Source organism: Sycon ciliatum, chromosome 4 (genome assembly GCF_964019385.1).
Source record: "Sycon ciliatum chromosome 4, ocSycCili1.1, whole genome shotgun sequence".
Classification (NCBI taxonomy): domain Eukaryota; kingdom Metazoa; phylum Porifera; class Calcarea; order Leucosolenida; family Sycettidae; genus Sycon; species Sycon ciliatum.
Window position 1 is genome coordinate 15,442,698 of NC_088646.1, and position 12,729 is coordinate 15,455,426.

Genomic DNA, 12,729 nt, shown 5'->3' on the forward strand with positions numbered 1-12,729 from the left:
AGCGAAATCGGAGAGATCCACTTGCACACATACTTTGGTATTCTCAGACATGCTCTCTTAACACTCGATGCAGACGCTCCACCATGCCATTCGAGCGGGCATACCTTGGGCTGGATCGTACATGTGTAATTGTAAGCCGGCTGAGAAATGAAGACATCTCCCCAGAGACAAACTGAGGGCCGTTGTCCGAAACTAAAGTCTCGGGAAGACCAAATGCAGAGAATACCTCATCAAGTTCATTGATGACGGAAGCTGAGGTTGTCGAGCGCATTATCTTCAGAATAGGGTACCTGGAGCCATAATCGACTATGGAGAGAATCGAGTACCCCTCAATGGATACGATGTCCACTGCCAGCTTTCTCCAGACGCCAACAACCTCAGTCGGTTGGAGCTCTTGCGCATTATTGGTACGTCTCCTCCAGCATTCAGAGCAGCGTTCCACGTATGTGCTTGCATCCTTAGTCATTCCTGGCCACCAGACTCTCTGGCGCAGGGTGTCTTGGAAGGCCTCTTGTCCAGGATGTCCTTCGTGTGCTAGGGTCATGATCGCTGTTCGTAAACCTTCAGGAATAACGAATCTGCCACCGAACATTAAGATGCCATCTACCACTGTCAGCTGATCACGGACGAGATAGTAGGGGTGCTCCGGTGGCAAAATGTCAAGCCACGAATCATACAGTACGCGTTGAATCACTTTGCTCACTACTGGATCATCTTGTGCAGCACAACGAATGTCTGCAATGCCTACTGGAGCGGCTTCCAAAACTAGGCCGACATACTCATGGAGAGAACGCGATTCGGCTGGAGAAGCATCAGTAGACGCTACCGGGGCTCTGGAAAGTGCATCAGTACAGAAGAGCTCCTTCCCTGGAACATGCTTGAGGGAGTAATCGTACGGCATGAGCGCGACTAACCAGCGCTGCAATCGAGGCGGCACATCGTCAAATGCCTTCTGCACAATCGGTATGAGAGGTTTGTGATCAGTGTACACCTGTACATGACGACCCAGAACATACTGGCGAAAACGGGTCAGTGCAAACACTATGCCGAGCATCTCGCGCTCCATCTGCGAATATCGGGACTCTGTGTCCGTGAGCGTGCGGCTGGCGCATGTAATGGGCAGCCATTGTCCAGCCTTGCTTTGCTGCCACAGAATAGCTCCCAGACCAGAAGGTGAGGCATCGGAGCTGATTGCTGTCGGTACGTTTACATCCGGCTGGAAATATGCAAGTGTTTGCAATGAAGAGACTACAGCTTGCTTAGCTGTGGAGAACGCTTTGAGAAGATCATCGTTCACAGTGAATGGTTCACGCTTCATCAGCTGGCGTAACGGCTCTGTGGCTTCAGTCAGGCGAGGAACAAACTTTCCTAAGTATGTGACCATACCCAAGAAGCGGTGTGCATCCGCTACAGTCTTTGGGGCAGCCATGTCGGCGATAGCGCTTAGCTTGCTGCTGTCCGGCTGAACTCCATCTCTGGTCAACGTGTGGCCCAGGTACTTGACCTGGTCTTTGCCGATGTGACACTTGGCCCAGTTCAGCTTGAGGTTTGCTGCCTTCAGGCGTTCCAAGACACTCGCCAGGCGAGCATCATGCTCAACTTGATTCCTTCCGAAAATCAATATGTCATCTATGTAGACAACAACACCCGGCAGGCCAACTAGAATATCCGACACCACTCGCTGAAAGATTTCGGGGGCGCATGAAATACCAAACGGCAGTCTCTTGAATCGATACGATCCACAGTGTGAAGCAAACGTTGTAAACGATCGTGATTCTTCCTCCAGTAACAGCTGGTGGAATCCCGATTCGGCATCCAACACTGAGAATACTTGTGCTCCTGCTAACTCGCTGGTTATTTCGTCTACTGTTGGGAGAGAATGGCGTTCTCTAATGATGGACTTATTCAGCTGTCTATAATCCACACATAACCGGAGTGTACCGTTAGACTTACGGACAGGCACAACAGGCGAGACCCAAGGCGATGCCTCCTTCACGGGCTCAATGATGTCAGCCTTAACCAGGCGTGCCAACTCCTTTTCTATGTCGGCTTTGGCGCTAAATGGAGGGCGGCGAGCTGGTTGGGCTACCGGTCTAGCGCTCTTGTCCACAGTGATAGAAACTGGAGCAGTTTCAACAAGACGTGCTGTATCCGCCATGTGTGCATTCACAAGCAGTTCCAATTGTGAGATGACATCTTGTCCAAACAATACAGAACGCTTGCCAGCCGGTACAACGAAACATTCACAGAGAATGGTGTTGTCTCCTACAGCAATATCGACGTCCGCCATACCAAGAGTCTTCACTTCGCCACCGTTGTATGCTCGAAGTATGCGGTCACTTGAGCGGGTAGGCTGCACCACATCATCCGTGAGAATGGTGCGTGTTGCTCCGGTGTCAAACAATCCCTCACATGGCTTGCCATTCACCATCAGTGTCATGGTGAACTGGCCTCTGGCTGCCTTATCGCTGCACGCGAAAATAGAATCATACACCACTTGTGCAGTGTCACTGTCTTCCTCCGCATCTACTGCATTGGCTTTGTTAGGCTTGCGTGAGAGACAAACCGCTTCGAAATGGCCAACTTTCCTGCAGCTGTTGCAACGGACATGTGCTGCTGGGCAGAACTGCTTTCCATTGGCATGCATTCGACCACAGTACTTGCAGCCAGGACCTTTCGTCATTTTCCTCTTGAGCTGGTGCTTGGGTTCACTGCCTGACACAGCCGCTGTGGTCTCTGGCTTCACACATGCTGCTACACTAGGTCCTGGTTCACTGTTGTACAAGTTGGAGTCCAAAAGTGATGCTTCCATAGCAACTGCCTTCGAGAGAGCGTCCGCCAAAGTCAGCTTAGGCTCCTTCAATAGTTCGCGCCTCGAGTCTTGCGACCTCAATCCAGCAATTAACTGGTCGCGGACTTGAGTATTGACTACCGTGTCAACATCTGTCGATGCGAAACTACACAGTTCCACTTTCTCTCTCAGCCGACTCATGAAGGTTGAAACCGATTCGTCCGGCAGCTGCCTAATCTGACGAAACTTGTGCCGCTCTGACGTCGCATTGATGGACGGTCGAAAATGGCAACGAAGTGACTCAGTGAGGGCTTTGTAAGTGTCTCCCGGGTTATCGTCAGTTGCATCGTCTGGAACGGGAACGACTAAACCTTTGACGATCCTCCTGACATTGAGACCGGCGAGATTCAAGAAAAGGCACTTCTTTTCTCCTGGGTCCGTCACTTGGCAGATCTTCATATAATCATCGACATCTTCTAGCCAGAGATTGAAGTCTGCGCCCGTATCTCCACCATAGCCAGGAGAAAATTCTTTCGGAGGTCGTCCCTTTGCCATAGCGTCAAGTTGCTTGAGCTGTTCACTGCGCCAGTGTAGTGAGCTGGCCAGAATGTAATGATTACTGGAATGACAAGAGACTATAACATACAGCAGTGTGAATGTAGCACATCATAAAGGTGTGAGTACGACACATGCAGTGATGTGTAGAATGCAACATATGACAGCTAGGTGGTGTAAGAACAACGCAGTCACTATCACTACAGGGAAGTACGGTATTGCTATTTTTGGATGAATTAGGCAAACCATCCTGGGCGAAAAGTGGTACAACCATGGTCGTACTGTGTTTGACGCCCTTGGTCAATTTTTCTCTATTTCTTCTCCTCGAGCTCTTAAGATCAGACAACTAAATATTTATGGTGGTTAGACTTGAAGCACAACATGTCAGGGGATTTGAAAACCACACAACATTGTGTGAAAGATCTAAAACATGTTTTTCTTGCTTTGCTCGATCATTTCAGCTTGGCCAAGACCCCCAACCATCCCGAGTCCAGGTCAGCTTCAATTCACACTCCCTGCTGCCACTCCTAACTACCAATACGAAGTTGTGAGGATCTTGCCAAACGGGGATGAAGAAGTTGTGGGAAGATATCGACCCAGCGACAGCCGTCAACAAACCATTTCTGTTGTACCTGGGGAGAATTATCGTCTGGGTCTGAGATCAAGATCAATCCAATCTCCCAACCTAGTCTCCGGTATTGGCTCAACTATTTCATTCAACATTCCACAAGGTATGTAGACGGTTCTATAGTTGTTGAATTGAGCTCTTATCAGTTCATCTCTGACTGACATCTTCTCTTCGTTGCCAGAATGATAAATCCATAGTTCACTATGCTTTGCTGCAAACCTCTTTCTATTTCATTATGCCGCCATTCTACTACCATAATAGTGAAGCAAGACTGACATCGGTGTATTAGTAAAGGGCTCTACTGTTTAACCCTTTGAGACCCCACTGAAAGTACGACAATTTACTCACCTTCAAATAAACATGCACTTTCGCTCGTATCTCTAACTTCGACGTGATAGCCAAGGGTCTTCTCGAAACGTAGATACTTTGTTTATGAAAATCGGTGAAGGAACACCAGGGATATAATTATTTTAGTGTCACTGTATACCAAACGATCAAACTCGATCGTTGGGGTCTCAAAGGGTTAACTGATATGACACCTGTCCCATGCTGTCAGCACTGTTGCCACTACTGCTGCTGCTGCTGCTGCTGCTGCTGTTGTTGTTATTGTTGTTGTTGTTGTTGTTGATGGTGCTGCTGCTTCAGTTACTACGTACATAGTGCATGCACACACACACACATGCGTTAATCATTGCTGATAGTGGAAAGGATAGTACAGCATCAAAAGCCTGGAAAGGGGCACCTCGAATCTGTCTCTTGCGGTCCTGAAGATCTCACTGACATGCCTCGTCCGACACAGTGCACACTTCATCTAAAGATGATAGCGGGGGAATCACACATGCAGCTTGGCGAACGAGATGAACATGAGATGCATGCAGGGGTTGAGCGGTCTCCCTCACCTCTGCTGCTCCTGACGCCTCTCCGACTCGTTCTTATGCCGCTGCACTTCTTTCTCATCAAAGCTGACTTTACGAGGGCGTCCTTGGGGTTGAGCGGCCATGCAGCTTGGCGAACGAGATGATCATGAGATGCATGCAGGGGTTGAGCGGTCTTTCTCACCTCTGCTGCTCCTGACGCCTCTCCGACTCGTTCTTATGCCGCTGCACTTCTTTCTCATCAAAGCTGACTTTACGAGGGTGTCCTTGAGGCTAGGAGTGTGTTAGACACGACATTAACCTGTAACCCTAAGCGCTCGACTAAATGCTTTGCCTTGCACTGAATGCCCTCTGAATGATAGTGTAGCTTTGGTGTAGTAGCATCCTTTTTTCCTGTATGGATCACATCTATGGGCGGTGTGGGAACTTTTCTTATCAATGTATTCAATGATTGCCTCCGGGTAGTTGTTGCTTCGCAGCAGTTGCTTCGTCACACGGAGACTCTCACTGGCTTGTTCGCGTCAGGATTATTTAAGCTCGGGCGAAGTGCTGCTTACCGACCGCATACTTGACGGGAGCAAGGCACCTGGGAGTAAAAGTCCATGTTGAGGCCACCGTCACAAGGCTTTCTGTACAGGTGGTGTGTGTGATGGTGCTATCATGGGTAGCCTCAAAGCGAATGCCAAAAATTATGGGACAGCTCTATTTTCGCTGCTTTGACATGTAACCATGGTGACCTTGATGTTAGTGTGCTAGCGACTGCAGTGGGCGATAAATCCACGGAGAGTGTCTGAGCCATTCACCTAAATTAGAATTGTATCGTCGGTGCCCCTTAAGTGGAGAGATGGCTGGAGGAGGGCGGTCTCCAACATACGGGCCTCTACAGGTCTACCCTTTGATAAGGGAGAAAATCGTACTGTTGAAAAAGTGGTACAGGAAGAAGACCACCAACCCGACAACTCCCTGATGAGAATAGCCGATTGTCAAGGGGATACAGATCAAGGACGAGACCGTCAGGCGAAATTACTGGTCAGTCGGCGTCACGCATTTTTCACAAAAATTTGCGTTTCACCTGGAGAGTATGCGTGTACTCGAGTCTCATCCTGAGCACGTTTTTTTCTTCTTTTTTTCAGCTCCAGTATAGCTGTATTATTCATTGCAAAGCCGTCCTCGATTGTTGTGTTCGTTGTTCAAACAAAGTGGACATTCAATCATGAAGGCAGAGGACATAGGAGCCTGATTGGAGTTCCTCGTGGCATAGGACGGCCACACAGAGACACTTTGGGATTTTCTGAATATAAAATACCGTACGCACGATGCTGAGATCAATTTGTGCGATATCAAATTGTTTGTGATCTACCACATCGAGCAGAACGGGATCCAAACACAAGCTTACCGACGGTTAGGCTGCCGACCTGACTGGACAAATGATCCCTGGCTTCACCAGACGCCACACGTCGGACACCATGTCCTTTGCCGCGACGTCCATCTCCAAAAAGAACTCCATCTTCGTCGTGAAAAGGCTTGAAATACTCAATATTCAACCGAGATTCGCGGTCTCACCCTTTCTCAGATCGAATCATTTTTTGTTGTAGCAGTTGCAGGGCAGATCCCCGCCACTACTTCAACAGAAGATGGCTCCAAAGCATGCCTGGAACAAGCCATATCGAGGTTGCAAGCCACCCCTCTCAGCACTTTTTTTGAAGAAATTCGAAATTTCAATGGTGGAAGATATACTATGAAGAGAATTTCAAAAAGTATATTTCGCGGAGCCATCGCTCAACCTACGTCATTCAAACTTTGCAGGATGGTTCAGACGTACATGCTAGGCATGGAACCACAGAAGATGATATCATAGCTGACACACAGAGTCACACACACAGCAGATTCGTGTGCACAGATACTAAATTAGTGGACGTCGTCATCTTCTTCCCGCTGATCTCAAATGTACGATGACGTGCTATTTCGCCTGACGCTTGTGAAGGACACGAGTATGTTTGTGACGTGAAATCTCCACATTCTCCTGTACTTGCTCTGTTTCCTATGGCTGATAGCCCAACCAGCGCCGTTTCCCCAGAATGGTGTAATTCAATTCCAGCCATCGTTCCCTGGTCAGAGTGGATGGGTGATCCGCAGCAATGTGGATGGAGAAATTACAAGATTGCCAGCATCAACAAGACAGTATACACTGGATACCAGCTCACTGTCAGTTGGAACTCATACGGTTACCGTGGAGACGGATGATGGACGTGTGATTGGACGGTACATTGTCATTGTCAGAGGTAAGTGTTTGCCCAAGCTTGAAAGAATCCCGCTTCCAGAATAAGCTGAACAGTCAAACTGTGAATCAAAAGATCCGTTCCAGATTGAGCTGAAGATTCAAACTGTGAATTGCATACGAAAAATTCCAGCCAGACTGTCATTGTACGGACCAGTGTGACGAATTGTTGCCTACAGTCCATTCATAAAAAGATGGGCTCTGGCTCTGGCAAGCTCCCCTTTTTGGTGGTTTTATCATACTCTCAATTCTGTGCTTTTGGGGCAAAATTGTGACCGAAATTCTTTTCTTGTTACAGTTTGGTTTTTGAGAAATAGATTTCGTAAACATAATGGAAAGAGCATTCCATAGCAGGGGATTGCCAACTTGAAAAGTTCTAAAAAAAATCCAAGTTTGACCCATTTATGACCAAAAGCTAGACGTCCGTCTTTTTTTGAATGGACTGTATAACAATACACATGTACAGTAATAGGGATATAATGTCAGATATGTGACGAGTTGTAATTATTCCACTCCGGATTGTGATTGTTTGCGTCTTTTCGAGCATTCATATTTGCGCGTCCTTTATCCCTTTTATTTGTGGGTGCAGCCAAACGGTTTTGGCCTGGTTCTTTTCCCTTTGACTGGAGAGTCCAGTTGTTGTGTTTCCTGTCACCACATTGTGACAATGTCGTAGTAATAAATTATATTCTAATACAGTCTTCTATGGTCGTGGGTCGATCGTCTTCGGACGAATATTCTGACATATCAAACATGGTGCTTCGAGCCGTCGAGTCGTTTTGCCGCTGGTTGTAGTCGCGGACATCAATCAGTTTATAATTCGCGACAATGACAGACCCCAATGCCAGCGCTGGTCCTGTCAGCGAGGTCGCTTCGCTGAGTCGTCTGAAGCGGAAACGCGGTGGCCACCGAGCGTCCGCAACAAAGACGAACACCCTGGCATTATCAACCCTTGGAAAAATGAAATCTGAGTCATCGACACTGGCAGGGTCTGAACCCATCGTGGAACTTCAGCAATTTGTGGATACGCTGAAGGCGAAAGTTTCCATAATTGCGACACTGGACGAGCAGATTCTGGATTTGGTGGAGGAGTCTGAGATAGAGACAGAAGTGGACACAGTAGATTCGTTCTTGGCGGACATAAAGCTCGTGATCCGACAAGTGGATTATTTCTTGCAGCAGAAATCTGGTGTGGTTGTAGCCCCCAGCCCTTCTCAGCTCAGTGTCTCAGATCAGGTTCAGAGCAATACGAGTACACCACTGATCAGCACTCCGGGACAATTGTGTACAACCAGGCTCCCGAAACTGGAGTTGCCGCAATTTAGTGGTGACATTATGCAGTGGCCCACTTTCTGGGATTCCTTCTCGGCCGCAGTACACAGTCAGTCCGGCTTGGCTAAGGTGGAGAAATTCAACTATCTCCGCTCGTTGGTGCGTGGCGAGGCTGCCGAGTCGATAGGCGGGCTGGCACTGACATCCGCCAATTATGAGGAGGCAGTGGATATCTTGACAACGCGCTTCGGCAACACCAAGAGGATCGTGAGGAAGCACATGGAGCTGCTCCTACACGTGGATCCGGTACGTACAACCGATCTCCGCCGCCTGCGTCGTTTATACGATACTTTTGAGTCGAACATCCGCAGTCTCCGGTCTCTGGGCGTGAAGTCAGAGGCATACGGAGCCTTGCTCGCACCAGTGCTGATGAGCCGACTGCCTGACGAGCTCCGCCTGATTATTAGCCGTGAAGTCGAGGAGGAGAACTGGGAGTTAGACATTCTGTTGCACCATATCCATGGTGAGCTCCGCGCTCGTGAGCGTGTGCAGCTGGAGAAATTCCCGAACAAGGGTCCGGAGGAGAAAGCAGTGTCGGCATCGTTCACACATGGCAGTCCATCGGAGAGTACAGCCACTGCTTCGGCCTTGTTTACTGCAGCAACACCAGGACGGTGTGCATACTGCAATCAGGATCACACCATGAACAACTGTCACGTCATCACAGATACCGGCAGGCGGAAAGAGCTACTAAAGAGTAAGGGTCGATGCTTTAATTGCGCTAAGCCAAACCATTTATCACGTGCATGCAGTTCGAAGGCACGGTGTACATTCTGTGAGGGCAAGCACCACTCCAGCATCTGCGACTCACAGAGGGATATGAGCGGTGCCAGACAGAACCATGAGAGGCATGATGTTGCGCTCTTCTGTGGAGATAGTACGCAGGTTGTCTTGCTGCAAACTGCTAAGGCCACTATCTGTCGACCGGACAAGCCCAAGCAGTGCATCACTGCCCGTGTGATCCTTGACAGTGGCAGTCAACGGTCATTTGTTCGAGAAGACATCTGCACCCAATTGAAACTGCAGTCCAAGTGCCAAGAGACAGTGGTAGTACAACCATTTGGGTCCACAGGTGGAAGCCCCCAAGTTCGTGCCGTGGTGATGGTCTGCCTGAAGCTCAGAGATGGCCAACTCACGGTCCCAATGCTCTCCGTGCCACACATCAGCCCACCAGTCCAAACACAGTACCCTAGCAAGGCTGCTGCAGCATTTCCTCAGTTCAAAGGACTTGAACTTGCCGACGACTGTGCAGGTGATGCCACAGTTGACATCCTGATTGGCGCGGACTTCTACTGGCAAGTAGTGTCTGGCAAGGTTGTCCGTGGTGATGCCGGGCCTGTTGCGCTCAGCACTAGACTGGGATGGGTGCTCTCAGGGCCCATGCCAATGTCAGTGCTACCATCACCAGCAGCTGTGAATCTCATGCATCTTCATGTGTTAACCTGTACTACACCGAGTAACACGCCCCAGCTCACGTCGACCTTAGAGAAGTTCTGGACGTTGGAGTCGATCGGCATTCTTCCCAAGGAACTGTCCGTGTACGAGCAGTTTGAGCAGCGCATACGGTTTGCCAACACCCGCTATGTGGTCGATTTGCCGTGGAAAGAGTGCCATGCAGCTCTACCTGACAACCATCGGCTAAGTGAGCGTCGGCTGCGGTCACTGCTCGAGCGCCTCAAGAAAGAGCCATTGGTATGTACAGCGTACCAAGCAGTCTTTGCCGAGCAGCTGACTTTAGGCATCATCGAGCCTGTTGCACAGTCTGACCCTAACGCCATGGGAAAGGCTCATTATCTGCCACATCATCCCGTCGTTAGGAACGACAAGAAGACCACAAAGGTCCGGGTGGTATTCGACGCATCGGCGAAGACTTGTCAGGGGCCAAGCCTGAATGAGTGTTTGTACTCAGGTCCAGCAATGACCGAAAACATTCTGGACATTATCATCAGATTCCGGCACCATCGGGTGGCAGTAGTTGGTGATATTGAGAAGGCATTTCTCATGGTCGAGCTTGCTGAGTCCGACCGCAACGCCGTCCGGTTTCTGTGGGTGGACGACCCGTTCAGCGAATCACCACAAGTGTTGACGTACCGCTTCACGAGAGTGGTTTTCGGTCTGACATGCAGTCCCTTCTTGCTGAACGCTACGCTCCGCCATCATATCAACCTGTACGCCGATGATCCCGACTTCGTAGCCTCGTTCCTTGAGAACACCTACGTTGATGATCTGATCAACGGAGCTGATGATGATGATACGGCCTATCTGCTGTACAGCAAGATGAAGAGTCGCCTGGCAGTCGGTGGATTCAATGCAAGAAAGTTCCAGTCAAACTCAACGGCTCTCATTGCGCGTATTGATGAAAATGAACGGTCGCTACAATCGCTAACACCACCAGCAGTCGAGCAAGCAGCTGAACCTGTGTCAACAGACGACCAGTCCTACGCTAAGTCTTCACTGGGAGCTGAAGAAGCTGGGTTGTTGGATAAGGTACTTGGAATTCCCTGGGACCGTCAGCAAGATGAGCTAGTAATCAACATCAGCCAAGTTTTCCAGGAAGTAGCTGATAAGCCGCTGACCAAGAGACAAGTTATTGCATTGGCGTCACAAGTCTTCGACCCTGTCGGCTTCCTCTCACCCCTCGTTCTTCCCCTGAAGAAATTCTTCCAACAGATATGCCGCATCAAGATTGCCTGGGATGAGCAGCTAACTCCATCATTGCAGGAACTGTGGTCGTCTTTACTTCAAGAGCTTCAGTCGTGCCAACCAATACGAATCCCTCGATGTTACTTTGCTGCTGTCCAGGGTGATATTCACGCCGTGGAGCTGCACGGCTTCTGTGATGCATCCGCCGATGCTTATGCTGCTGTTGTCTATCTGGCTATCCACACCGAGTCTGGGACCCATGTCCAGTTTGTCACTTCGAAGAGCAGAGTGGCTCCACTTGCATCGCAGACTATTCCTCGGCTTGAGCTGCTGTCTGCGCTCGTCCTCGCCCGTCTGATTGTCCGTGTTCGCAAGGCACTGGCACGTTACGTCTCTGTCAGTCGAATCGCATGCTGGACAGATTCCATGATCGCTCTACACTGGATCCGTGGGGACACGCGAGAGTGGAAGACCTTTGTACAGAACAGAGTGGTGGAAGTGCGATCCCTTGTACCCAGCTCAGCGTGGTCGCACTGCCCAGGAACGCTGAACCCAGCCGATCTACCCTCGCGGGGAGTCCAGCCATCCAGCTTCGACGCGAAGCTGTGGCTCAATGGTCCTCCTTGGCTGGCTGAAAAGGAGCTGGTAGCAACTGAGAGTCGGGACGATGATGTGGTGATACAAGAAGCCCATCAGGAGTTGAAGCGGCAGCCAACAACAGCCACACTTGCGACCACCACAGCCAGTCACCCCTCAATTCATCAAATCATTGACATCGAACGCTTCAGCACATTCAGTCGACTGGTCCGAGTGACAGCGTATGTCCGGAAGTTCGTCACCATCTTGCAGCTGCGTCGAACCAACACAGCATGCCAGCCTGTCATCTCTGCAGTTGATCTGAAGGAGGCAGAGGCACTGTGGATTCGTACTTGCCAAGCACAGTTAGTTGCTGATTCCAACTTTGAGAAGTTGTCACACGAGTTTGGTATCTTCGTCGACGATCAAGGTATTCGAAGATGCGGGGGGAGATTGCGCAATGCCGCCCTCACCACAGCGCAGAAACATCCAGCACTTTTGCCACGCGACCATCCAATCACGGCCATGATCGTGAGACGCTGTCATGCTGCCGTCCTGCACAGCGGTGTCAACGAGACACTCACGGAGCTCCGGTCTACCTACTGGATTGTCAGAGGCCGCCAGTTTGTGCGCACCATCGTACGTGGCTGTCAGCACTGCAAGAGGGTGAACACGAAGCCGTACGCTGCATCAACCAGTGCCCAGCTGCCTTCTGAGCGCGTAAGTGGCGAGGAGGCATTCCGGAACGTGGGTGTTGACTTTGCTGGCCCTCTGTATGTCAATGAAGGCGGCAGCAAAGTCAAGGCATATGTAGCTCTGTTCACCTGCGCTGTGAGTCGTGCTGTCCACCTGGAGCTGGTCAGTGACCTGACAACGGAAGCCTTCATGCGATGCTTTCGGCGATTTGTGGCACGTCGTGGGTTCCCGTGTTTTGTCATCAGTGACCACGGCAAGACGTTCGAGGCAGCAGCGCGTGAGCTGTGCAGTATCGCCCAATCTGCTGAATGTCAGCAGTTCTCCGCTGAACACCACATTCAGTGGCAGTTCAATG

General features: G+C 50.1%; 1 protein-coding gene across 6 annotated transcripts in view; it reads left to right on the plus strand.

Moving 5' to 3' along the window:
- Positions 1-12,729, plus strand: part of LOC135814634 (mucin-2-like) — a 74,912-nt gene that overhangs the window by 41,765 nt on the left and 20,418 nt on the right. For 5 of the 6 annotated variants that reach the window (XM_065327790.1, XM_065327786.1, XM_065327787.1 and 2 more), the window contains 2 exons: positions 3,808-4,077; positions 6,904-7,131. In XM_065327790.1, coding sequence (XP_065183862.1) covers positions 3,808-4,077; positions 6,904-7,131 — 498 coding nt within the window. The remainder of the gene's footprint in view (positions 1-3,807; positions 4,078-6,903; positions 7,132-12,729) is intronic. The other variant, XM_065327788.1, reaches the window with a different exon arrangement.